This window comes from Stegodyphus dumicola, chromosome 11, assembly GCF_044657685.1.
Source record: "Stegodyphus dumicola isolate Sdum_Otavi_A_Nest chromosome 11, ASM4465768v1".
Classification (NCBI taxonomy): domain Eukaryota; kingdom Metazoa; phylum Arthropoda; class Arachnida; order Araneae; family Eresidae; genus Stegodyphus; species Stegodyphus dumicola.
Window position 1 is genome coordinate 143,904,582 of NC_140778.1, and position 27,604 is coordinate 143,932,185.

A 27,604-nucleotide genomic window follows, 5' to 3' on the forward strand; every position below is an offset into this window, starting at 1 on the left:
CGATTGATAAATTAAAAACTTTTGATGTGCCACAAATATTTATATAGATTTTGTCATATAAAAAACCCACATTTTTATTTTTTCTTTATCAAATATTGCATATTATTCCATATTTTCAAAATATTATTCCGTATAGTGTTATTATGAATCAGAAATTTAACATTGATTCCTAATAAAAAGTCAATAGTTTAGAAATTTAAGCTTCCATTTCGTTATCAACTGATGGAGAGGCCAGGTTTCGTGTGCAAATATTTTTCTTCCTTTCTTTCGATCAGCTTATTCAAGGCCTCTGATAAAGATCGTTGCGTCATTTCTCTTTTATCATTTTATACATTGGTAAATGTGTCAATTATATTTCAAGAGTTGTCGTTTTTTAATGCAAGAAGTTTATTTTCTTTTATAATTCTCTTATCTAATATCATACAAGAAATCTAGCTGAAAAATATAGGAATTTCAACTACAATGAGGATCTTATATATTCTCCTTTGTAGACATAATGCTAAAGGATAGGCAAATGAAATTGAGATATGACAGAGACATCCAGCGTGTTAAATCCAAAGAAATATTGAAGGAACTATCTTTTTACTGTAGTCAGTTAGGAAACATGCGCTCTATGCGTGCAAAAGTCTAATTGAATTGAGTATGGGGGATGAGATTAATTGCAGCTATAACCCGTTTATGGACGCAGACCTTTCCCATTAGCAAATTCCGTAAAGGAAAGTCCACATCTAGTGTACGCAGAGTTTTGTTGTTAGGCAATTAACTACGTGGCGGAGATTTGTTTAAAAATGTTCAGTTAATGTTCTAATTTTTCATTTTCACATCAAGGTGGCACAAGAATCTACCAATTCTAAAGAAGTAAGTTGTAGATCCTTCCAGGCTTGCACATATTTACTGTCTGTGATTGGCTATGACTGTGTGCAACAGTTGTGAACGGAGCTAATGACCTTTCGGGCCTTATGATTATGGCAGCTGTGATATTCAAGCCCTCGTATGAACACACGATAATAAAATGTCTGTATACACATAAGAACATTTTATTGTGATTCTAAACTGGCCCTGCACTTTATCTGGAACTCTTTCTCTTATAGCTTACGACGTTAGTTGCCTTATACACAACTGAAGACCCACACGCATGTGTTCTTAAATAAAGATCTTAGGAAGAACATCCACAGCTGGCTAAAGCGTAAACTATCTCCAAGCGTTATAAGGACTATTAGTTTTGAAAAGATAAATTCAGGTGTTATAAATACAATTAATCTAATAGACAGTACTGAGTTCCAACAGGATTATTTCTAATACAAAGGCTTCCGATGTCTTGCTCCAAACGAGTCTATGTAAATCTATCTAGTCTAAAAATGCATTATTGCTCAACGATGCATTGACAAAAATATTCAGATTATGCAAACGCGCAATGTCATCAAATGAAAGGCAATATTACATCCGCAACTGTTGATATTCACTGTTATGCTGTGCTTATTAATATTTTCGGAATCTTATAGATCCGGACTACCAGCTGCTTATACGAAGACGGCTTTATTGCAACACTCAGCATACTACTCTTAGCATTTGTCGCAATGCCATATGCAGGCCGTATCTCAAAATTTGGTTACAGCCGAAAACATCGCGGCAAAAACATCGCAGACGAAAACGTCGCGGAGAAAACAACGCAAGGAGAAAACGTCGTGCTACAAAACATCATGGAAGAAAACATCGCAAAGAGAAAATATCGCAGTTATAAAACATCGTGGTACAAAACATCGTCGTCGAAAATAAAGCGGTTCAAAAACTTCGCAGTTTAAAAACATCGTCGTCGAAAATATCGTGGTAAAAAATAAAGTATCTACAAATCATCGCATGACGATAAAATCGCAGACATGATTTTTTCAGATTTTAATAATTGTAAATGGATATTCCCTTAATGATTTGTGAGCGCAAGATGGAAATAAGGATAATTTTTACTTTCATATTTTTTATTAATTAATATATTTTTTGCTGAGAAAATAAAAAGGAAACTTAAGCATAGAAAATTAATGCAACTTATAGCACTTAATAGAATTTTAAACCGACGTAGTTAACTAACAAAGGCCATTAATAAATCGTTTTTATTAAGTTTTTACTGGTAATTTTTCATGAAAACTATAATCTATAAGTTGCATTTAATCTTCTATGCTTAAGTTTCCTTCTTGCTTTTTCAGCAAAAATTTATTAGTTAATAAAAAAATGTGAAAGTAAAAATTCTCCTTCTTAACATCTTGCGCTCCCAAATTATTATGGGAATATCCATTTACAATTATTAAAACCTGAAAAAAGTATGTCTGCGATGTTATCGTCATGCTATGATTTGTAGATACTTTATTTTTTACCACGATATTTTCGACGACGATGTTTTTAAACTGTGAAGTTTTTGAACCGCTTTATTTTCGACGGCGATATTTTGTACCGCGATGTTTTAGAACTGCGATGTTTTCTCTTTGCGATGTTTTCGCCCACGATGTTTTGTAGCACGACGTTTTCGCCTTGCGTTGTTTTCTCTGCGACGTTTTCGTCCGCGATGTTTTTGCCGCGATGTTATCGGCGGACACCCAAAATTTATATTGGAATATAATGGAAATTGCAGCTGTGACGTTCTGTAATTTTCAGAACAATGAGCGGTTTACCGGAATAGAAACTTTTTCTTTAACAGGCTCCGAAACAAAACACTTGAGGGACAAAATTCTCCAAACATTGTTACGAAATTTGTATAATACAACAAGAACGGCTTCAAGGAAAGCGAAAGTCTGCCTGAAAAATACGATTGCAGTGGTAAGTCTATTTAATATTTCGGTAAATGGCTACCTAGCTAAATTGGCAAGATATCGCCAAAATGGCAATGATTTTAGCCACTAATTTTTATCACCAAATTCGGCAAGAAATCACTCTAAGTCGCCAAATATGGCTACCAATTGGTGACATTTTAGTCCGGTTCTTGTGTAACTGCAATTGGTCCTGTAATTGAATAATTGCAATTGATCCCTACATGTTATGTGAACTCGTATCCGGCCCTTTTGTGTAACTTCAATATGCCTTCAGTAATTTCGTTAAATAGACTGTGCCGGAAACTTTTTGGCAGGGAGAGGAAAACTATATAAGACAAGATCAGGTCTCTGTTTTTAGTTCAGAGTTTTGCATTACTGAGCGATCTCCATCCGAGCTTTGCTCTTTAGATGACTGAAGTGCTTTATTTGTTAGTAGTTTCAATTGGTCACTAAAGATTGTTTTCTGTCCTGCTGAGAAGAGCTGTACGATTACTTTTGTGGAAAGTTCCAGAAGTGCTTTATTTGTGAAAATTAATTTTATCAAGCTGTCATTGGTCCAGTGTACATTTAGTCCATTACGAACCCGTAAGCACGCAACAATTAATACTGCGTTATAGTTTTCATATTCCAAATTATAGGAGATTAATTATACCTATGATGTTTTCTTCTATTTATGGATTGTGGACATTTTTCAAAGAAATCTTCGAGATTTTTTAGGGTATAAAAGGAACTGTATGGGCAGAGAGAAAGAGATTCCTTAACAAAATGCTCGAGGAATTGTCTATGGGAGCATAACTCGCTTTTAAGGAGCAAACGCGGTTATAGCGAGCAATATTTTTGTGATTCATAACATTTCTATTGACTTCCGCCACTCTAGCTTAGCTAATGCTTTCTTGCGAAAATTTCTTTAACACTCCGAAATCAACCGAAAGTTAGTGATAATTCATAAATCCTAGAAACATTTGACGGCGGCCTTTTTTATCTTGGCGAAAGATCAGGATTGAATATTTTCCAATGAATTCTGCAAGTGTTTACCAGCCTATGGACCAAGGGTTCATCGGAAGTTTTAAATCAAACTTTTGTAAGCTTCCGGATAGAAAAGAATAATTCCAGATAGATTTAATAAAATTAATTCCAGATAGAAAAGAAACTTAAAGAATTTTGATGCTTCCAGATAGAAAAGAAAAAATACAAAGAACCTCAAATGCTAATGTAAACGTACTTGAAGCGGAACGATGCATGGAAAACGTTACATCAACATAAATCACCAATTGCCTCTGCAAGACTGGATTGAACGCTTCTCAAGAGAGGCAGAATTTCTTTAACATTCCGAAATCAACCGAAAGTTAGTGATAGTTCATAAATCCTAGAAACATTTGACGGCGGCCTTTTTTTTATCTTGGCGAAAGATCAGGATTGAATATTTTCCAATGAATTCTGCAAGTGTTATCCAGCCTATGGACCAAGGGTTCATCGGAAGTTTTAAATCAAACTTTTGTAAGCTTCCGGATAGAAAAGAATAATTCCAGATAGATTTAATAAAATTAATTCCAGATAGAAAAGAAACTTAAAGAATTTTGATGCTTCCAGATAGAAAAGAAAAAATACAAAGAACCTCAAATGCTAATGTAAACGTACTTGAAGCGGAACGATGCATGGAAAACGTTACATCAACATAAATCACCAATTGCCTCTGCAAGACTGGATTGAACGCTTCTCAAGAGAGGCAGAATTTCTTTAACACTCCGAAATCAACCGAAAGTTAGTGATAGTTCATAAATCCTAGAAACATTTGACGGCGGCCTTTTTTTTTATCTTGGCGAAAGATCAGGATTGAATAATTTCCAATGAATTCTGCAAGTGTTATCCAGCCTATGGACCAAGGGTTCATCGGAAGTTTTAAATCAAACTTTTGTAAGCTTCCGGATAGAAAAGAATAATTCCAGATAGATTTAATAAAATTAATTCCAGATAGAAAAGAAACTTAAAGAATTTTGATGCTTCCAGATAGAAAAGAAAAAATACAAAGAACCTCAAATGCTAATGTAAACGTACTTGAAGCGGAACGATGCATGGAAAACGTTACATCAACATAAATCACCAATTGCCTCTGCAAGACTGGATTGAACGCTTCTCAAGAGAGGCAGAATTTCTTTAACACTCCGAAATCAACCGAAAGTTAGTGATAGTTCATAAATCCTAGAAACATTTGACGGCGGCCTTTTTTTATCTTGGCGAAAGATCAGGATTGAATATTTTCCAATGAATTCTGCAAGTGTTATCCAGCCTATGGACCAAGGGTTCATCGGAAGTTTTAAATCAAACTTTTGTAAGCTTCCGGATAGAAAAGAATAATTCCAGATAGATGTAATAAAATTAATTCCAGATAGAAAAGAAACTTAAAGAATTTTGATGCTTCCAGATAGAAAAGAAAAAATACAAAGAACCTCAAATGCTAATGTAAACGTACTTGAAGCGGAACGATGCATGGAAAACGTTACATCAACATAAATCACCAATTGCCTCTGCAAGACTGGATTGAACGCTTCTCAAGAGAGGCAGAATTTCTTTAACATTCCGAAATCAACCGAAAGTTAGTGATAGTTCATAAATCCTAGAAACATTTGACGGCGGCCTTTTTTTTATCTTGGCGAAAGATCAGGATTGAATATTTTCCAATGAATTCTGCAAGTGTTATCCAGCCTATGGACCAAGGGTTCATCGGAAGTTTTAAATCAAACTTTTGTAAGCTTCCGGATAGAAAAGAATAATTCCAGATAGATTTAATAAAATTAATTCCAGATAGAAAAGAAACTTAAAGAATTTTGATGCTTCCAGATAGAAAAGAAAAAATACAAAGAACCTCAAATGCTAATGTAAACGTACTTGAAGCGGAACGATGCATGGAAAACGTTACATCAACATAAATCACCAATTGCCTCTGCAAGACTGGATTGAACGCTTCTCAAGAGAGGCAGAATTTCTTTAACACTCCGAAATCAACCGAAAGTTAGTGATAGTTCATAAATCCTAGAAACATTTGACGGCGGCCTTTTTTTATCTTGGCGAAAGATCAGGATTGAATATTTTCCAATAAATTCTGCAAGTGTTATCCAGCCTATGGACCAAGGGTTCATCGGAAGTTTTAAATCAAACTTTTGTAAGCTTCCGGATAGAAAAGAATAATTCCAGATAGATTTAATAAAATTAATTCCAGATAGAAAAGAAACTTAAAGAATTTTGATGCTTCCAGATAGAAAAGAAAAAATACAAAGAACCTCAAATGCTAATGTAAACGTACTTGAAGCGGAACGATGCATGGAAAACGTTACATCAACATAAATCACCAATTGCCTCTGCAAGACTGGATTGAACGCTTCTCAAGAGAGGCAGAATTTCTTTAACACTCCGAAATCAACCGAAAGTTAGTGATAGTTCATAAATCCTAGAAACATTTGACGGCGGCCTTTTTTTATCTTGGCGAAAGATCAGGATTGAATATTTTCCAATGAATTCTGCAAGTGTTATCCAGCCTATGGACCAAGGGTTCATCGGAAGTTTTAAATCAAACTTTTGTAAGCTTCCGGATAGAAAAGAATAATTCCAGATAGATTTAATAAAATTAATTCCAGATAGAAAAGAAACTTAAAGAATTTTGATGCTTCCAGATAGAAAAGAAAAAATACTTGAAGCGGAACGATGCATGGAAAACGTTACATCAACATAAATCACCAATTGCCTCTGCAAGACTGGATTGAACGCTTCTCAAGAGAGGCAGAATTTCTTTAACATTCCGAAATCAACCGAAAGTTAGTGATAGTTCATAAATCCTAGAAACATTTGACGGCGGCCTTTTTTTTATCTTGGCGAAAGATCAGGATTGAATATTTTCCAATGAATTCTGCAAGTGTTATCCAGCCTATGGACCAAGGGTTCATCGGAAGTTTTAAATCAAACTTTTGTAAGCTTCCGGATAGAAAAGAATAATTCCAGATAGATTTAATAAAATTAATTCCAGATAGAAAAGAAACTTAAAGAATTTTGATGCTTCCAGATAGAAAAGAAAAAATACAAAGAACCTCAAATGCTAATGTAAACGTACTTGAAGCGGAACGATGCATGGAAAACGTTACATCAACATAAATCACCAATTGCCTCTGCAAGACTGGATTGAACGCTTCTCAAGAGAGGCAGAATTTCTTTAACACTCCGAAATCAACCGAAAGTTAGTGATAGTTCATAAATCCTAGAAACATTTGACGGCGGCCTTTTTTTATCTTGGCGAAAGATCAGGATTGAATATTTTCCAATGAATTCTGCAAGTGTTATCCAGCCTATGGACCAAGGGTTCATCGGAAGTTTTAAATCAAACTTTTGTAAGCTTCCGGATAGAAAAGAATAATTCCAGATAGATTTAATAAAATTAATTCCAGATAGAAAAGAAACTTAAAGAATTTTGATGCTTCCAGATAGAAAAGAAAAAATACAAAGAACCTCAAATGCTAATGTAAACGTACTTGAAGCGGAACGATGCATGGAAAACGTTACATCAACATAAATCACCAATTGCCTCTGCAAGACTGGATTGAACGCTTCTCAAGAGAGGCAGAGTACTGAGGATAAAGAAGACGTAAACGTCTTAAACATTTGGAAATAAGTAAACAAGAATTTGAAAATTATGTTTATGTTGATGCGATTTATTTTATTACTTTCGAGATACCAACTGACGAGAATATTGCAGCCCAAATTGAAGCAGATGGAAATGGTAATAAAACGGACGATGATTACGACGAATGTGAAAAATTTCAAGCTGAATCGCTCCCAACATACTCAGCGGCTTTTGGGTGCGCAGAAAAACTTCAATTTTTTCCGAAGCGTAGGCGGAAATGACAATGTTTTTCCGTCCATGAATCTTCTCCGAAGAACAATATCACAAGAGACAATGAAACACTTCAAAGTAAATTAACCAATTTCTTTTGTACTGTACACAATTAAAAAATAAATAAAATATATATAATATAGTAAGTATGTATGAATTTTTATCATTTTTTTCACGAACCCGTTTTTTACGAGCACTCGATTTAAAAGATCAAATATCGCGGTCCCTTCCCCCTCGTCATAACCGAGTTCGACTGTATGCAAGGGGTTCACCCATTCCTGCCAACATAGTCTAATAGTGGCATCGCTCCTGCTCAAATGTCGAGCTATTCGCCGATAAGACCAACCGGCTTCTTTGAGTCCACTACATGACCTCTCTCAAATTCTAACATCTGCGCATATCGTTCGCGCACCTGTATGAGAGGCACAGTTACTGTCTACCGGCGAAAGATGCATTTTAGTCAACTTTTCACCGTTAGGTGGCGCTTGTTAGTATTTTCCTATAAGAGTTTGATAGTGGTTAGTGATTCTAACTACCGTGTTGAAGGGCCCGAGTTCGAATCCCGGAGAGGGTATGGATACTGTAATTTTTTTTAAATGGACGAGCTTTTTGTTAATTGACCATTAACCTTACGCCACTACAAGAGCCGGAAGTGGTGGCCATTTCATTACGGAGGCACCTAATGGGTGGCCAACGTTGCTTCCTATGAAGGGGCGGACAGTTACAACCCCGCCTCAGTGATTCGAGCTCGGGCCCATCGCTACCGGTAGTCACGGTCACTAACTACTATACCGGCTGAGCGGTTAGATGCTGAAAATGTATAGTGTCTTTGAGGCATGGGGGCATTCTAAATACAAGGCGAAACAAAAATAATCTCGTGTGGTTTAGTGGAAAGGGAAAAGGGATGGGAGATACTCAGTCACGCCCCCGGGTTGCTCTCTTTCTCAAAATTCCGGTGAGTTGGGCCAAGTTGTGTTGTCACCTACAAGGGGTGATCAAATGAAACGGTACGAAACGATGTAAAAACGTAACAGTTAAATATTTGCATATTCTGCCATGGTAGCACGTAGCGAGACATCTCGGGATGCGATTGGAGTCTCTGACTGGGATCGTAGCATGCGCGGGCGCCCACGTGCGCAGGAGAAAGCAGAGACTCTTATCAAAAGCGGCGTCCAAATGACGCGAGCAGTCCGTATGAGGACAGGATAGCGTTCGTGTTGCAAAATTCGACGATTGAGGAGCAGCGAGGTGTTATCCGATTTCTGACAGTGGAAAGTGGAACCGGCAGCTATTCATCGCCGGATGGTGACAGTTTACGGGGAGAAATGTGTCTCTGAGAAGTCTGTCAGAAAATGGAGTGCCCGTTTTCGTGCAGGCCGTGAGAGTGTGGGTGATGACCCGAGACCAGGCCAGGCAAACACTGTCATCACGAGCGATCTCATCGACAAGGTGAACGAACTAGTGAGAAGTGATCGGCGTGTCATATTGCGAATGTTGCCGGTGAAGGTGGATGTCAGCTATGGAACCGTGTGGACAATTGTTCGCGGCAGGTTGCGATATCGGAAGGTGTGTGCCGCTTGGGTTCCTAAGCAGCTCACCGTCCAGCAAAAGGAACTGCGTATGCGGCTAGCACTGCAACATCTGTCTCGGTATCAGGAAGACCCCGCTTTCATGGAGCGGATCGTCACAGATGATGAGACCTGGTGCCATCACTACGAGCCAGAGAAAAAGGCGGGACATCATGCAGTGGAAGCATGCGTCGTCACCTCCGCCTAAAACGTTCAAAGCCGTGCCGTCAGCAGGCAAAGGTTTTGCTCACCGTCTTTTCCGACGTTCTAGGTCCGCTACTTGTGGAATTCCTTGAGCACAGAAAAACCATTCACTCCGATGTGTACTGTGAGACACTCCGACGCTACGCAGTTTCATCAAGAACAAAAGACCGGGGCTGCTGACAGAGGGTGTGGTTCTGCTCCATGATAACGCGCGTCCACACGTCTCCAGAGTCACACACATGGAACTGGCCAAGTTCAAGTAGGAGACGTTGGACCACCCGCCCTAAAATCCGGACATGTCGCCCTGCGATTTCTATGTGTTTGGTCCACTGAAGGAACACTTGAAAGGGAAGCGCTTCAACTCGGACGACGTACTCAAGGCAGGCCGCTGTGAAGGACTGGATCTCATCACGGCCCCAGGAATTCTGGGAACAAGGAATCCTGCAGCTTGTTTATCAGTGGGATCGTTATGCTCAGGCCTATGGTGTATATTTTGAATAAAGTATACATTTGTACTCACCGTGTCGTTTCGTACCTTTTCATTTGGTAACCCCTTGTATTTAAATTCCTTAATAATCATTGAATCTTACCCATCACAACTGTGCAGAACAATCGTGTAAGTAAAATTCATTTTCAGGCAAACATTTAAATGAGTATCAGGCAATTGAGCATATGAAAAGCTATCCTATTTCCTCAGTTAAATATGGTTTCGTTTAACGTCGTATTACAAGCGTAGCATCTTACAGTTTCATCTGAATGAGAACTAAATAAGGAAATGTTCATTTCTTGTATCTGTTAAGAATTGTGTGAAATTCATTATACGGGTATAATCTATTATGGATATAAAACGTCATATAAAATTCAAGCATACATTATGAAAGTAATTAAATGCCGTACAAAACGATTGTAGCTAAAATGTGCTGCACACTTTGAAATATGGTATTATATGATGCATATCTAACATTTTGGTGTACAATGATAATTAAACCAAATATTGATTCAGATTTATATGATTTCTACGCAGATATATGCGGCCAGAATAAATGTGTAGCAGGAGAATGTGAAATAACAGATGATCATTATCACTGTAGGTAAGATATTTTTAACTATATTTTCTCACGTTTTTTAATATCTGATTATGTATTGTTAAAACATAGACATAAAAATCTCTAGTGCGAAAATGACAATAATGTAGATTAGACCAAAATTTGAAGAATGTCGACATTCACGGGTGAATGTCAACATTCACATAGTCGCTTGGTGCATGTCCAAAATATTTGCCAAATATCTGTATTTCTGACTTACACCGGCAAATGTCGACATTCACCATACATTAATGGTTAATGTTGAATGCGTCGGAGATTTGCATTTTGTTCTCCGTATTTCAGGCGCCATAAAACTTCAAAGGTGACGTAACGTTTTCGCCTGCCTTGCTGAGAGGACTAACCAATCCCTCGTGAGAAGAGTTGTTCGTAACTCTATAGCGACGTTTTCACTGCGTGACATGTAGCTTTTGATTCTAACGCGAGAAGGGCTACTCGATATTACTTTACTTATAATAATGACAGCAGTCGTGCTTGGATAAATGTTAAGCATTTAGTTTTAAATTTAATCAAGAAAGAACTTTTTTTTACTTTTGCATTTATACCGTATATGTCAAAATATGAAAACGCTTAAGTAACAGCACATGTAAATAAACTTTTAAACTTAAACAATACATTCTAAATGAGAAAAGAAAATAATAGTAAAATAATTTAATTATGTGACTAATATCTTATTTATTAGAACAACATAGATTTTTATGACACTTTGAATTGCACAAGAATCCTTTGCTTTTACAACTGCATTTAGTTGTGGAACACTTCCTTTTGCAGTGACAGTGTGTCTAGCCTTGCCCTCTACTTCTCGAATGCTGCAGCTGCTTCTCTCAGCGACATTACTTGAGAAGGAATCTCATCTACGGAAAGTAACTTTTCTTTACAAATTACGAACTGATTATGGATATAAAGCTGCTTGAAGGTGTCATTTTTATTTGCTAGTTTATAAAAACCGGAGTCTTATTCCAACAACAACTGCCAACACGTTTCGACCGACATCAGTAAGAAAATTTTTTTTTGAGGTTCGTAACATTTTCGTTGCTTGTAGTGAAAGATTCTCTTTCGCGGCCGATCTTTCTACAGAAATTAATTCGTGTTGTTCAGTCCAGGCTTGATACGAAGACGTGGTAGATTGCCGGTCCTTCTCAATATTTTTCTTTGGAATATGGTTTTCGGTATGGGCACTGCTCAGATTTTCTTCAAATGTATTAACAATTTTTTCAAGTTCGGTTTGAAAAGTATTAGCAATTTCTTAAGAGTTGTTCTTCGGTTTCAATATCTGCGATTCGTTCGCCAGGCAAAAATGCCTCTTTTTGGTTTAATGCCAAACATAGCTTCAATAAGGAGTAATCAATTGCGGTGAGGAGAGATGTGTTTGAAAAATAAAAACAATTGTCTTCTCGTTTACTCGCAATTCATGCATTTACCTTTTCAAGGAAAGATTCACGATTCACTGCAGTATCTATTCAACATAAATTGGGGTATAGGATTAAAAACAAAATTAAGAAAACGTTATGCGTACCATCAAACCTAGCATAAGACTGACAAACAGTGTTCCAGAGTAAAACAAATACATGCTGCGTAACTTTCAATCGCAGCAGAGCAAACCCTCTGTTGAATTCGACTCCTCTTTTCGACCTCCACCACAGTATATCTGTGATTGTCGACATACACCGGTGATGGTCTGAATGTACAAGAATATAACCAAATATTCGGTCTTTCGCCGACGTATTTGGTATGTGTTGACATTCACCAACTTCGGTCTTTCACAGTAACATAGATACACAGAGATTTACAAAATATTCTTTTGTAAATTTCCTGCATCATTTTGCTAATGCTAATTTTTGGATTTATATTCCGTTAAAAAAATGGACATAAAGGCATTAATAAGGAAATGACAGTGATGTAGACATGCAGACTAAAAATAGGCTTAGTTAATTTTTAGCCGAAAAGGGATGTTAGTCCCGAATGGGATATTAGTCTAAAAAGAGTATCACTTGCCACTTAAATTCTTGCCACATTATATTTCAAGAAATTAAATAATGTAAAATCTGCATTATTGTTACATGCGCACTGTGGAAAAACGACGATATCAAAGCGAGCACGAGCAGTGGGAACACTGAACAGAATAAAACATTTTCACCTCCAGCGCGCTAAATTGTATCTCGGAAACTTTAGAGATACGCTGTTTTCAAACTTTTTGTGGGTTTGCCTGTTGTATGTATTTTCTCCCTCCTTTCAGCACGCCTTCGGTGTAATTGGAAGCATCCTCGACCAGCGTATTCGAGAGGTTCAGGGTTCGATTCTCTTCGAGGACAGTGATTCTTTTCCACTTCTCCTGCTTCAAAATAAGCTTAATGTCTCTACAAGTGGCCCCCAAACTGGAAAGGTATTTTGTCACGAACAGGATTTGGCATTTGTATCCCCTAATCCCCAGCTGCCTTTATAAAAGGGGAAGTATTTTCTCTCTCCTTTTCACGTGCCTTCATGGTTTAATTGGAAGGCTACTGGAGGAGTATCCGAAACTTCGACAGTTTGAATACCGGCGAGGGCAGTGCAGATTTTTCAAGTCTCTTGCTTCTAAATAACGTAATGACTTTACAGTTGAAGAGAATTTTATGTAGCATAAGTGTTCCAGAGTTAAAAAAATACATGCTACATAACTTTCAATCGCAGCAGAGCAAACCCTCTGTTGAACTCGACTCCTCTTTTCGACCTCCACCACAGTATATCTGTGATTGTCGACATCTAAAGAACTTAGAGTACAGCACTGTCTTTATCAGATAAAATTTCTCAGTGGCTTGCTTAGAAAGTCCTCCACGAAGGCATCCCTCCCCTTAGGCAGATAGCCCTCGAGGCTTTGCCATAATCACACACACACACACACACACACACACACACACACACACACACACACACACACACACACACACACACACACACACACACACACACACACACACACACACACACACACACACACACACACACACACACACACACACACACACACACACACACACACACACACACACACACACACACACACACACACACACACACACACACACACACACACACACACACACACACACACACACACACACACACACACACACACACACACACACACACACACACACACACACACACACACACACACACACACACACACACACACACACACACACACACACACACACACACACACACACACACACACACACACACACACACACACACACACACACACACACACACACACACACACACACACACACACACACACACACACACACACACACACACACACACACACACACACACACACACACACACACACACACACACACACACACACACACACACACACACACACACACACACACACACACACACACACACACACACACACACACACACACACACACACACACACACACACACACACACACACACACACACACACACACACACACACACACACACACACACACACACACACACACACACACACACACACACACACACACACACACACACACACACACACACACACACACACACACACACACACACACACACACACACACACACACACACACACACACACACACACACACACACACACACACACACACACACACACACACACACACACACACACACACACACACACACACACACACACACACACACACACACACACACACACACACACACACACACACACACACACACACACACACACACACACACACACACACACACACACACACACACACACACACACACACACACACACACACACACACACACACACACACACACACACACACACACACACACACACACACCACACACACACACACACACACACACACACACACACACACACACACACACACACACACACACACACACACACACACACACACACACACACACACACACACACACACACACACACACACACACACACACACACACACACACACACACACACACACACACACACACACACACACACACACACACACACACACACACACACACACACACACACACACACACACACACACACACACACACACACACACACACACACACACACACACACACACACACACACACACACACACACACACACACACACACACACACACACACACACACACACACACACACACACACACACACACACACACACACACACACACACACACACACACACACACACACACACACACACACACACACACACACACACACACACACACACACACACACACACACACACACACACACACACACACACACACACACACACACACACACACACACACACACACACACACACACACACACACACACACACACACACACACACACACACACACACACACACACACACACACACACACACACACACACACACACACACACACACACACCTCTCAGGAACTGAAAATAAGGAGTATGTCAGAGCTTAATTTTCATCTACGTATAAAGAATGTAAGCAATTTTCTTTGACTGAACAGTGCATATCGTTACATTACTCTAAGATAAGCTCATATAAGCATAATATTAATTTTTAGACATGGATTATAGACCCAGAAAGGTTCATCAAAACGGGCAAAAATCCATACTCTTAACTGGAAAGCACCGTGCAAAAATAGTAACTCCGAGGGTGAAAGCTTTCGAAAATATTTCTCGAAGTTAAGAGGAAATAGACGTAGTCAACAACAAGGCAATTGGCTGAATCTCCCACACACACACACACACACACACACACACACACACACACACACACACACACACACACACACACACACACACACACACACACACACACACACACACACACACACACACACACACACACACACACACACACACACACACACACACACACACACACACACACACACACACACACACACACACACACACACACACACACACACACACACACACACACACACACACACACACACACACACACACACACACACACACACACACACACACACACACACACACACACACACACACACACACACACACACACACACACACACACACACACACACACACACACACACACACACACACACACACACACACACACACACACACACACACACACACACACACACACACACACACACACACACACACACACACACACACACACACACACACACACACACACACACACACACACACACACACACACACACACACACACACACACACACACACACACACACACACACACACACACACACACACACACACACACACACACACACACACACACACACACACACACACACACACACACACACACACACACACACACACACACACACACACACACACACACACACACACACACACACACACCTCTCAGGAACTGAAAATAAGGAGTATGTCAGAGCTTAATTTTCATCTACGTATAAAGAATGTAAGCAATTTTCTTTGACTGAACAGTGCATATCGTTACATTACTCTAAGATAAGCTCATATAAGCATAATATTAATTTTTAGACATGGATTATAGACCCAGAAAGGTTCATCAAAACGGGCAAAAATCCATACTCTTAACTGGAAAGCACCGTGCAAAAATAGTAACTCCGAGGGTGAAAGCTTTCGAAAATATTTCTCGAAGTTAAGAGGAAATAGACGTAGTCAACAACAAGGCAATTGGCTGAATCTCCGGTGAAGATTCAAGAAAATTCCGTTCATTTTCAGCTCCTTATAAAGAGGACAGAATTCAGAGAATATCCTGTATCGAATTCAAATGAAAAAAAAAATGAGTATGAAGTTTTAAGAGCTTTCGAAAAGTTTGCCGAATTGGTAATTATTCTCAAAGATTGCTTGATCACGAACAGCAGTATCTTCAGTTTTGTCAAAATAATCCGCATACTGAAATTTCCAATAAGAGTGCAACTTTCTTCACAAAAGTGCGATCTAATTATTTTATAATAAACGTGTAGAAAAAACTGCTTACAATTACTAATCATACTTTATAAGGTTATACGTTGTAGATTTGACTAGGGAAATAGACAGTTGAATCGAAAAATAGTCTTAAGTTAACTAGGGAAAGAGACATAAATATGAATTACCGTTTCTGTACTATTCCGTTTTGAAGACCGTAAAAAAATTTCAGCGAAAATGTATGCGCAAAAGCGCCCATTTAACAGCGCGCCAAATCTAACGTACGCGCTGATTTCAGATTGCGTAAGTTTATATAGTTCTATATTTCTTAAAACGCCATTGAAATGCTAGTTTAATTTTTAAATCCTTTTTAATTTTAAATGCTTTTTTGATATCCTATGGATTTAACAATTTGGGAATTGCCCATGACGAAAAGTCGGCAATAGAATTTTGGGTAAAGTGCAGAATCACCCACTGCTTGACACGTTTTTAAGAATTGCACATACTCGTTATCCATGTACACATCGACCTATTTTCACTTTAAAAAATCCCAGAATTGCACAAAAATGGCACTGCGCACACGCTTGACTTTATCTATGTACACATCGACGTATTTTCACTTAAAAAGTAAAAGAAAATTGACAAAAATCCAATTGTTTTTAACCCTTGTAAAAAGCGGCAAACAAATAAGTGGGCGATTCTGCCCTTTAACCGAGAATTTTTTCAAAGAAAAAGCACCATTCATTATAGAAAATTATGTTTGAACAACCAACGGGATGAAACTATGCTTTAGCGATAACTCGGTCGCGAAATAGTATCCATTCAGTTATGTTTAGCAATTTTTATATAAATTACAATAATGATCTGAAATAGTTATTTACTGTTATGCTTCCATTCAGTCATGTTTAGCCTTTTTTATATAAATTATAATAATAAAAATGTATTATACGAAATTAACCTTTCGTCTAAATTAAAACATCAATCTTTAGATAGTTATTTACTATTATACTTCCTTTCTTGCATTAGGGTTGCCGCAATTATTTTTGGCAGCACTGGCATCAGCAATAGTTTGGCGATTTTTTACGGCTCTCAAAACCGAATGGTACTAATGTTTCTAATCTATAAGTCGCTCAGATATGCTGCGTGACAATGCTGAGCTTAGATCGAAGCCGTCAGTGTTTGGCTTTGCAATTGTCCTTTCTGTTCGACGCTAAAATTCCTTGTTGAAAACACATGCTGCATTTATTTCTCTTTGTCTCATTAAACCTTTCGTAAGTTTATTTTACATTTCTTAGGTGCCAAGATGGTTATGCGGGGACATACTGTGAAGTTGAACTTGATGTCTATCCTAGTAAGTTCTTTAAATTAAATCTAACCCTCTTTCCTTTTAAAAATGTATTATTAATTTTTAAACTTTATGCATTATTAATAACTTAACTTTATTATTAACATAAAATGTATTATTAAGGGGTATCAGAAACCCCTATACCGACAATGTTAATTTGGCCGTTTTCGATGTACTTTTTCTCAAAATCTGCTGTAGATACAAGCTTGAAATTTTTTCTGTAATTAAAGTATACCTATCTGATTATACTGAAATGAGCTTTTGAAGCATTTTGAGTTTTAGAGTAAATTATAGAATATTTTGTTAGGCATAGTAAAATTTAGCACTTTCTCACACAAAAAAATTTTTAAATTTTTTTTCTAAGTTTATTACAAAAAGCTCATTTCAGTAAATATTAGGGAACCTAATAAATAAGCCATAAAAAGTTTAGATACCTGTGAGCAGTAGTTCCTGAGAAAAGGTACATCGAGTATAAAAAAAATCACGTTTGGAGAAAAACGCGTTTTTATGTAAAGATGCTCATTGATCAAAGCAGTAGATGACAAATTAAAACTAGATTTTTTTATAGTTCTAATTTTCATAGAGATTAAAGAATGGTATTTTTAGAAAGATAAAAGTGTAGAGAATTTGAAAATGCAAAAATCCGAAATCACCATTTTTTGAAGATTTTGGAGTTCCAACACTCCTTAATATCATTAACTTTTTACAAAGTTATGTCCATAATCACAGATATTACATACTTTATGATCCTCTATTAGATAACGGAAAGTAGTAGTGAAAGCTTACCAGTTTTGGATAGCGTACGAAAAATATTTCAGCAGTTAAATATAGCACTAAATACCGTTTAATTTATTAAATGTGCATCTCTTCTTCTCAAGTCTTGCCAAAAGCTATGCATGTTTCTCGTTTAATCAGCTTGCTTAGATTCATCGCTTTGTACATCAGATAACGGGCCCACAGGCGGCCGAGCGGTAAAGTCGCTGAAGACTAGTAGTTCGGTCCGAGATTTAAATTCTGCGAACAGGTCGGCTGCATAAGCGTATTTGTAATTTTCCCCATGTTTATCGTATATACGAGTTAGTTTACCTTAGAAAGTCCTCCGTGAATGCATTTCTCTCCTTAGATAGATAGTTCTGCAGGATTTGCCGTAGTCACATAAACCATACGTAAGACAACGTGTTGTGGAAATCTTAAACTGTTAAATAATTTCATTTGCCTCATATTATACCTGAATTTTCCCAAATGAAATTGTATTAATTTGTTCTCAAAACTTGAACGAAAAGGTAGTGAATATTTTTTTCTGATGAAGTGGAATCGTAGATGAAAGTAATATTTTGGGGAATTCTGTTTTAAATCAAAGTTCAGAACCAGAGCGGTATGTAAAATAAAATATTATTTTTTCTATAAAGGCCTCAAGCGACTGGTCTCAACATTATGAGAAAATATGCAAAATATATTGCCTGACATAAAAAGTGCCATACCATGAAGATATAAATTTAGTTGTATATAATTTTCACAGTGAGTACATAGCTGCAAATAATTACAATTTCTGGTCAGACATACAAACCGTACGCACTAGCACGTGAAACCGTTATTCAAGACGTCGTCATAGCAAAAAAAGTTGTGTTTTTGGCTGCTACTGCCCCAGCGGAAAACATGCAATGCCCATACTTGGTCCTCCAATTACTCTGTCCCTAAGAGCACATTCTAGAATATCTCTTGGACGGCGGCCACTACTTACTTTACAAGGTGCTTTATAACTAGATAGAATTAATAATACATGCACATAAAAAAAAAAGATCGGTCGCATAATGAACATATCTACTGAACCTAGCCGGCGTCAATTTGCAGGGTTTTTGCCAGTTGTCTTCTAATATGGCATCCTGGAAGTAAGAACATCAGTTTTATTGAAAACTAAAACATTTTTATTGTGATCGCACAGCGGTGGACACACTTTAAACGATCGGCAGGCTCTATAGTGCCCGCGAGTATAGGGTTGGTAACCGCTGCTTTAAGATATTGTAGTACGCAATAATATCAAACGGGAGTGGTAACGATACGTTTCATTTTATGTCACCCCACGTATTTCTGAAGAAATGCAACATGTTACAGCCATCTATCCAATTGGACAGCTATCCAAAAATATATCTAGTCAATAATCCCACGAAAGAAATGTGCAATTTTGTAATGGGTTTGAAGCTGACATGTGGACGTTAGAGCCCACTGAACGTGGCATTAAAGTTTAACCGTACTTAGGCTTAACCCATGACTGGAGACAGTTTTCGAAGTATGCAGAGAATATTGGCACTCTGATAACAACATGAATAACAGAACACCGACTGGTTTCAACAGATTTCTTGTTCAGTTGTCCGTATTCTTAATAAGGAGGTGTCATCGTAATCGCTTAGTGTGTCTCAGCAGAGCTTCATGGATAACAAAATGCAACAATAATTACTCAGCGACGATTCGTCCTCTGTCTCACCAATAATAACCATTGTTTGAAAGTCTGAAAGTGGCGTAACCACCGGACGAATTCACCTGCCATTTTGTAGCATCGTATAGTCTTTCAACATGGAGTCGTTGTTAGTGATACTGTTAACGCTAATGGTCGCTAATCTCTAATATGCATTTTGGGCGCCAATTTGTTGGTGAATTGCTGCCACTTGTAGCGGTGCAGGGTACCGGAATGCAAATTTTGACAGGCTTGTATCTGACAACACACAGTTTAGTTCGGCGGAAGTGCTTTACGAGGTAGGCAGATGCTTGCGTGGTCAAACCCATTTCCTATTGTCTTACTAATCGAAAATCTGGGAAGGAAATTAGTAAGTATGCCACCTGAATGTTCTTCCACCGCCACGAAATGAAAATAAATTATAGCAATATCACATGGCTGACAATACCCCATAGCATTATTCGTATACTCAATGAATCGATATCAGGTTGGGCTACGCGATGTATTTCTCAAATTGAAGATTCCACTTTTTACCGATCACCCTGTATTTTAGATAATTGGAACTTTGCCAGTGTGTGGTTTGGTTTGATTTGGTTTATTTAATTACGGTAAAGCACTCGAGGGCTATTTACCTAGGGAAGGTATGCCTTTGAGGAGGACTTTTTAAGAGAACCTGACTCGTATACACGTTACACGTGAGGAAAATGCACATGCAGCCAGTCCTTTGGCGGGATTGGAACCTCGTACCAAAATAACAGTGTTCAGCGAATTTACCGCTCGGCCGCTCGTTGGCTCTTGCAAGCACGTGAAGTACATTTGTTTGAACAGTGAGCAATGTGAAGTACACAGGTTTGGCCTGTTGTTCAATAATTTATAATGATCTATCAGCCAGTATACATAACTCCTTCTTCCAGGAAATTTTAACAATTGAAAGTTATTTACATGAATTTTTTAAAAACATTTAAAAAATGCATTTTTTTAAGCTTTGAACTAATTCCTTTTTATTCTTCTCGTTTCAGAAAAGAAATCGTTGGTAGTTGCTTTCTCAATTCTTGCTACAATAATCATCCTGTTGCTGATTACAACGGTTTTCTTTGCTCGAAAAATTCAGGGACCATAAGTCGAAAATCTAAACATGACATGCAAAAATTCAGACAGAAATGTGAATTATCAATTGTCTGTAAGTCGTGCTTCCTGAATACCTGAATCTTTTTAAATTAGAGCTGGACATATGTGAACTAGACCTGAACTTGGAAATAAACAGATATTCGAAGACATGAACGCAAATTTTTGTGACTTTAAAATCTCCAAGCTTTAAATACTAACCATAAACTTTAATATAGCAGTTAAGGTTAACGTACATTTTAACTTCTAGATTATTGAATTAATTAAAATTAATTAAAATAAATAATATAAAATTCAATTAATTAAAATATAAATTCTTGAATTAATAATAATAATAAAAATAAATAATGTGCAATATTAACTTCAACAGAAATCTTTTCAGAAACATTTGAAGATAAGTTGTTGAATGCTAATATCCTTGAAAAAGGATAAACATTTTATATCAGTAGGAATTTCAGGAAAACACCTGAAGAAAGTTGCTTTATTCAAAGAAAAGTAACCCCAAAAAATGTTTAAAAAACAATAAAATATAAAGAAAAATTATCGATAATTATTAAAAATAATTGTTTTATTCCAGTACAGATACTTCAGATTCATTCAAAATGCGTGGAAGTTTTCGCTATTATTCTCTAAATTAGTGGAATTTAAACTAATTACATTCTATACTATTAAAATTTGTGCATGTCTGTCTGTTTGTTTGTAGCATTATCTCCTCCAGAACTTCAATCCCTGCCGCTACGGAGGAGTCTTTCAAGAGAATCCTCCCGGATTCCAAAAATTCATGGGAAGCTATTTCGACCATTATCATCTTCATACGACTTTTATTAGCGGAGTTATTAATTAAAAACTCTGAAAACGCTGATTTTCGTCCTTATTTTTCTGGGTGGCAACAGTCTCGCACTCTGGAGATAAAATTCTGCTTTATTTCGAGAAGTGTTGCCACTGCTCGCTTTCAAATCGTAAAGTTTGTTAATAAAGAATTTCTAAGTTTTACAAAATGTGAAATAAAAATAATATTTCTAAACATTAAACATGTTATTATTATACAAAATCATATTCTAACATGGAAGAAAGCAAGCGATTTCATTTGATAATTGTTCCTTAATGCATTTTAAATAAATAGCTGCTGGTAGAAATATTTTTTGTTTCGGTTTAATATAATTAACACGATATATTGCTGCCACGTCAATTCTTTTATTAATATTGAGAAAATGTGTTTATATTACATTAAATTTAAATCATGACGCCATAGGTACACGTTATTAACCTGATGTGTAAAATGTTTTTGTTTCCTAATTTAACAATAAAAAAATTATTTACTAACTGGTTATTGGTTAAAAAGAATAAACTGATTTCATTCATTTTGAAATGTTTTTATACATTTTCATTTAATGTGTATATAAAACTTTTACATTTTGCTTTGGCCACACCCCGCTCATATGGCAGGCTTGCCCGCTAGTCAAAGTTTAGAAATTGCTTATCTGATGTTTCTCTTATATATATTATCGATAACTCACTTACTAAACTTTCGAATCTGTGGTCTTTCCGTAAGACATTTTTCAAAACTCGGTATTTCCTTCTCCGTTATAATTTTTTTCCTTTTCGTTTCCCGTTTACATGAATGCAATACCTGGAAACAAAATACACTGTTAGATGAATTTCCTTTTTAATCAGATAGGCGTACAACATTCATCGGTTTCTCGGCAAATTTTGAACACGAAAGAATGATGACTTACGTGTGTATTATAATCATAATGCATGTATTATTTATAAGAATAAAAGTATTAAATTTGGTTACATACTAATTTAGAAAATTTCTCATTTTTATAAACAGTATGTTCCTAATCAAAATTTATTGTCTTTTGTAGTAACGGGGTTATTAAGAGAGTTAAACGCGACACCACTGACGTGGTGGTAAATTATTAAATTTCAAAAATGGTAGAATTAAGAGGTTAACATTGTGATCGCAATAACCCTAAGAAACTTGAATGTAAGGTACAATATGTGGCCTATGAAAAGAAACTATTATTCATAGTACTTACCCAGAGCGAGTAATGCCAGGCGTAAAAAGAACCAGCTTTCACATGTGAAACCATTTTATTATTTTTTTGTATTATCATGATTATTCTTGGATAATATATATACATTAGGAGCAGACATCAGCATTACCAGGTGACAGGTGACGGAGGACGGGGACGTCTGGTGTTTAACAGAGGTAAACAGGTATATGTCCCGCGTCCTCCACTATCCAGAGACAACAACTCCCTGGAGCCGCACGAAGCCGCACCGGGAGATTATATAAGATTTAAGAAAGGTTTACAAGCATCAGCATTACCAGGAGTCAAAAGCTTTGGCTCTGCATTCTCTTAACGAAATGCACACACATAAAGAATGCGCCAAAAAGCACACACTTAAAGAATACGCCAAAATGTACAATGTTCACTAATCCGTTCCAAAATAGTCAGGAGAAAGGCAGAACTGAGGATATTTACTGACGAACGCTAGGTTTATTTTTTTTTAGATGATGCATGAAGTTCAATATTGCAAGTACTAAACACATGGTTTGTTTCCACACGTGGTGGGCAAAGTGGATTCAAACAGTGGTGTAGCCGCATAACATCTTTTTTCTAACTCGTACACGTAAGTTAACCACAGGCAGCTTGAAGAGGTAAGCCACAACAACAAACTTGTATAACCGCTAAACTCACCACCAGGGGGAAAAAGGGGCGGTATGAAATATTGTTGAATGAAATAAGGCATGAAGACATCAGTTTAAAGTGTGCTTAATTGTTTCTGAAACGTGTTACAAAACATGTTCAATGTAGCGTCCAGCATTTTCCGAAAACTAATTAAATCCTGTTACTGCATTCTCAACAGCAGCTCTTAGCATATCAGGAGGAATGTTACGGACATGTCGGTGTATCACATTTCTCATTTCTGCCAAATTGTTTAGATTATCACTATAAACAGTGCTTTTGAGAAAACCCCATAGCCAAAAGTCACAGAGGTTGATGTCTGGTGGGAAGAGGGCAAGTGTCGGCGTATAACACGTTCATTCGTGAAATGTTGCCTAAGTAAGTGCGACACATGTGAGGTGGAGCCCAGCCCTGCATAAAAATCGTAGTATCTAAAATGACACGTTAAAGCAGTTCATGTATCACGAACCATTTTAACATTGACTCTAAGCGAGCGGCAATCACAGTAGTCCAGCTGTCGACTGCTCTTCAGAGAAAAATGATTCAGTTATGAAACTAGCTGTCATTCCACGCCAAACGGTTGGTCACTGCTATGCAATCGAATGCAATGGAACTAGGTATATAACATGAGGGATTTCTTTGGCCCAGATCGATTAAAAGCGTTTTGAATCAGTATCTTCATGTTTGCAAATGTGTTGTTCATGTTTGTCATTAATGAACTATGGTACAAATGTTGAATGTATAGCCAGTATAGCGGTATGCGGGCGCCACCTAGGGATGAATTTCGCGAAACCCACTGGAAACTGAGAATCGGAATTTCGTTCTGTCTGACAGGCCTTGAGTATAAGTTGGACTTTCCTCCATCCTCACTGTTATGAAACAACCAGAACGATCCGCCAGACAGTACTTTACAAGCAGTACTTTCCCCAATTGTACCAACGTCGCGCTCACGCGATAAACTAACCATAATTGGTGTTATTTAATCACATTGTTCCTTCATTGACCAGACACAGCACACCATTTCCAGATGTCACAAACTATGTAACTGCTGTGTTTAACATCTCTTAACGTAGCAACGCAGTTCAATAGCGCACCAGATCGTCTCGCTCAATTGCACGCTTCGGTTCGAACTCTAGTTACCGCCTTAGTAAAGGTTCTTTTTTATGAAGAACATTTCACAACTACATCCATATGATATGCTAGTTCGCTTTCTAAATTCCTAAGTACGAGGACACTGTTCTAGTGCCCATTACTCTATCACCTAAGTCGCGTTTTGAACTTAGTTTAGTAAGATTCGGTGACATCTTTAAACCGCGAAACATAAGTAAAACTCTTTTCCTTGCTAATTGCTCTTATGTATCATTGTGTATTTACTCTTCGTAAATTGCGAGTCGTCTTTAAAATATGAAAGGATTTTAAAATTTTTAAAGGCATGTACTTTTCTCAACATATGCTACAAATTTATATGTATGCATGAAGTGTAGTAACTGAAAAGATATAGTATCATTCGTAAAGAACATTTGTAGCAGGCAAATCCAAAATTTAAATGTGAACAACAAATGCGAAACCAACTTTACTCTCAGTACCACTGCCATCCGTATAACATGTTACAGGGAAATCATTTGCGATTTTATGGCTAAATTGAATAACATTAACAGCATTTTTTCTGAGAGATTAGATGGAGGCAAAACGCAATATAAGAAAACACACAAAAAGCAGACAGTTTTTACCCTTAAAGAAATATTATGAAGAATGGCAATGTCGATTAGAGGAAAACTCGAAATTGCATAAACAGACCCATAACTTTGTTACGATATCACAAATTACCCGCGGAATGTGTCGCCAGATAAATATATTTTATTTTCCTCTTAAGCACCATACCCCACACTCTATAGCCGTACATTATAAAGGCTTCATTTTCTTTTGATGCTATTAAGGGGACTCGTACACCTTAAACCACTCATGATCTCCGGATATGTGACAGTTTGCGAGAATTGGGATATTTTATTTATTTTAAAAGCAATTACTTCCAGTTTTTTACAGCTGACTACATAATATAGCTGCTTTGGAAACTAGTAACCAGAAAGTTTGTGTTGCCACAAATATTTTTGTAATTTAATCCTCTTTGTGACAAAATATTTCGCCATGGTTCCACCTTGCGCGCATGATATTTTAAAAATGGCTAATGGTACATACTTGAGATTTGATGGACTTCTTTATATGGGCACTATTTTCTAACTGAACCAACAATCTGATGAATGTTTTAATATTGAAAAATTTTATGGATGGAAACATTAAAAATTTTTTTAATAAAATACATTTTATAAATTCAACTCAAAATAAAATAAAAATTTAGCGTGAAAATTTTAGAATTTTAGGTTCACAGTAGTTTCCAGATGTTATAAAAGCTATACATTAAATATGGAATTAAATTATGAAACAGAATGTTTTAAACTGTGCGCGCAAGTTGGAAACATGACGAAAAATGTTGTCACAAAACGGATTAAATTATAAAAATATTTGTGGCAACACAAACTTTCGGATTATTATTTCAGAAAGCAGCTATGTTATGTAGTCAGCTGTAAAAAGTTGGTAGTGATTGCTTTTAAAATAAATAAGTTATCCCAATTCTTGCAACAGTCACTTATTCGAACATCTTATGGGTTTTAAGGTGTATGAGTCCCCTTAAACTATCTCTGATTGTATGGAAACTATTGTAAAATTTCTTACCCATACTTTACGAAATTAAAAAGTACTTACAATGTTTGTTGACCTTGAAGCTAGAAACTGCTCTAAAATTAATGGCATGTCATCTTCTATTATGTTCAGAAATTTCGAAAATACGAATAATTATATACAAACTACTGCGCCAAGACTGTTCTCCGATAAGTTTTCAAGTACAGCTTCATTGAGAGGCTGAAAAAGGAATAATGTTAGGGTGTTACTAGAGAGATTTGTGTAGATACGGGCTAAGCTATCTACTGAATTGCTAGCTGTTATGTTGAGTAATAGGCGAACCATTACTGTCGGTTGGTGAGACAGGCGTATCACTTCTATGCTATCTTGACTTGATGATGGATAGCTCGAGACCTTTGGCATGTTTGAAGAATAATCGCCATCATCATACGGTGAGAAAAATGCTGTTCGAACCAGTAACTTCTGGTCAGGCAGAACTGAAACTAGGATGAAGTAGCAAAATACCAAGGAGGTTAGAATAGAAGGAGGGAAGGTTCAACTCAAACGGTGAAGCTTGGCGGCCATCTCCCTGTTATCACCGTGACTTGTGCAAGGAAGTCTGTCATTGCAACATTTTTTTCTTTTCTTTTTGAAGCATGTCAGCTTGTATTGCATATGGATGCACAAATAGATTCTCGAAAAAAATTCCGGGCATTATTTTTCACACGTAAGTATTAATTTTCTTTTTTTATGTAACATGACAACTATGTCAAAAAATATCACAATGTCATGTGGTTTTCTTTCCAGATGTGAAAAAAAGG

At 37.2% G+C, this 27,604-nt stretch overlaps 1 protein-coding gene across 4 annotated transcripts in view; it reads left to right on the forward strand.

Annotated features, from left to right (window-relative positions):
• LOC118192536 (uncharacterized) overlaps positions 1 to 21,563 on the forward strand; it is a 104,017-nt gene extending 82,454 nt beyond the window's left edge. For all 4 annotated transcript variants that reach the window (XM_085827284.1, XM_085827283.1, XM_085827281.1 and 1 more), the window contains 3 exons: positions 10,474 to 10,540; positions 17,785 to 17,840; positions 21,306 to 21,563. In XM_085827284.1, coding sequence (XP_085683410.1) covers positions 10,474 to 10,540; positions 17,785 to 17,840; positions 21,306 to 21,406 — 224 coding nt within the window. In that variant the 3' untranslated portion in view covers positions 21,407 to 21,563. The remainder of the gene's footprint in view (positions 1 to 10,473; positions 10,541 to 17,784; positions 17,841 to 21,305) is intronic.
• Positions 21,564 to 27,604: the final 6,041 nt, after the last annotated feature.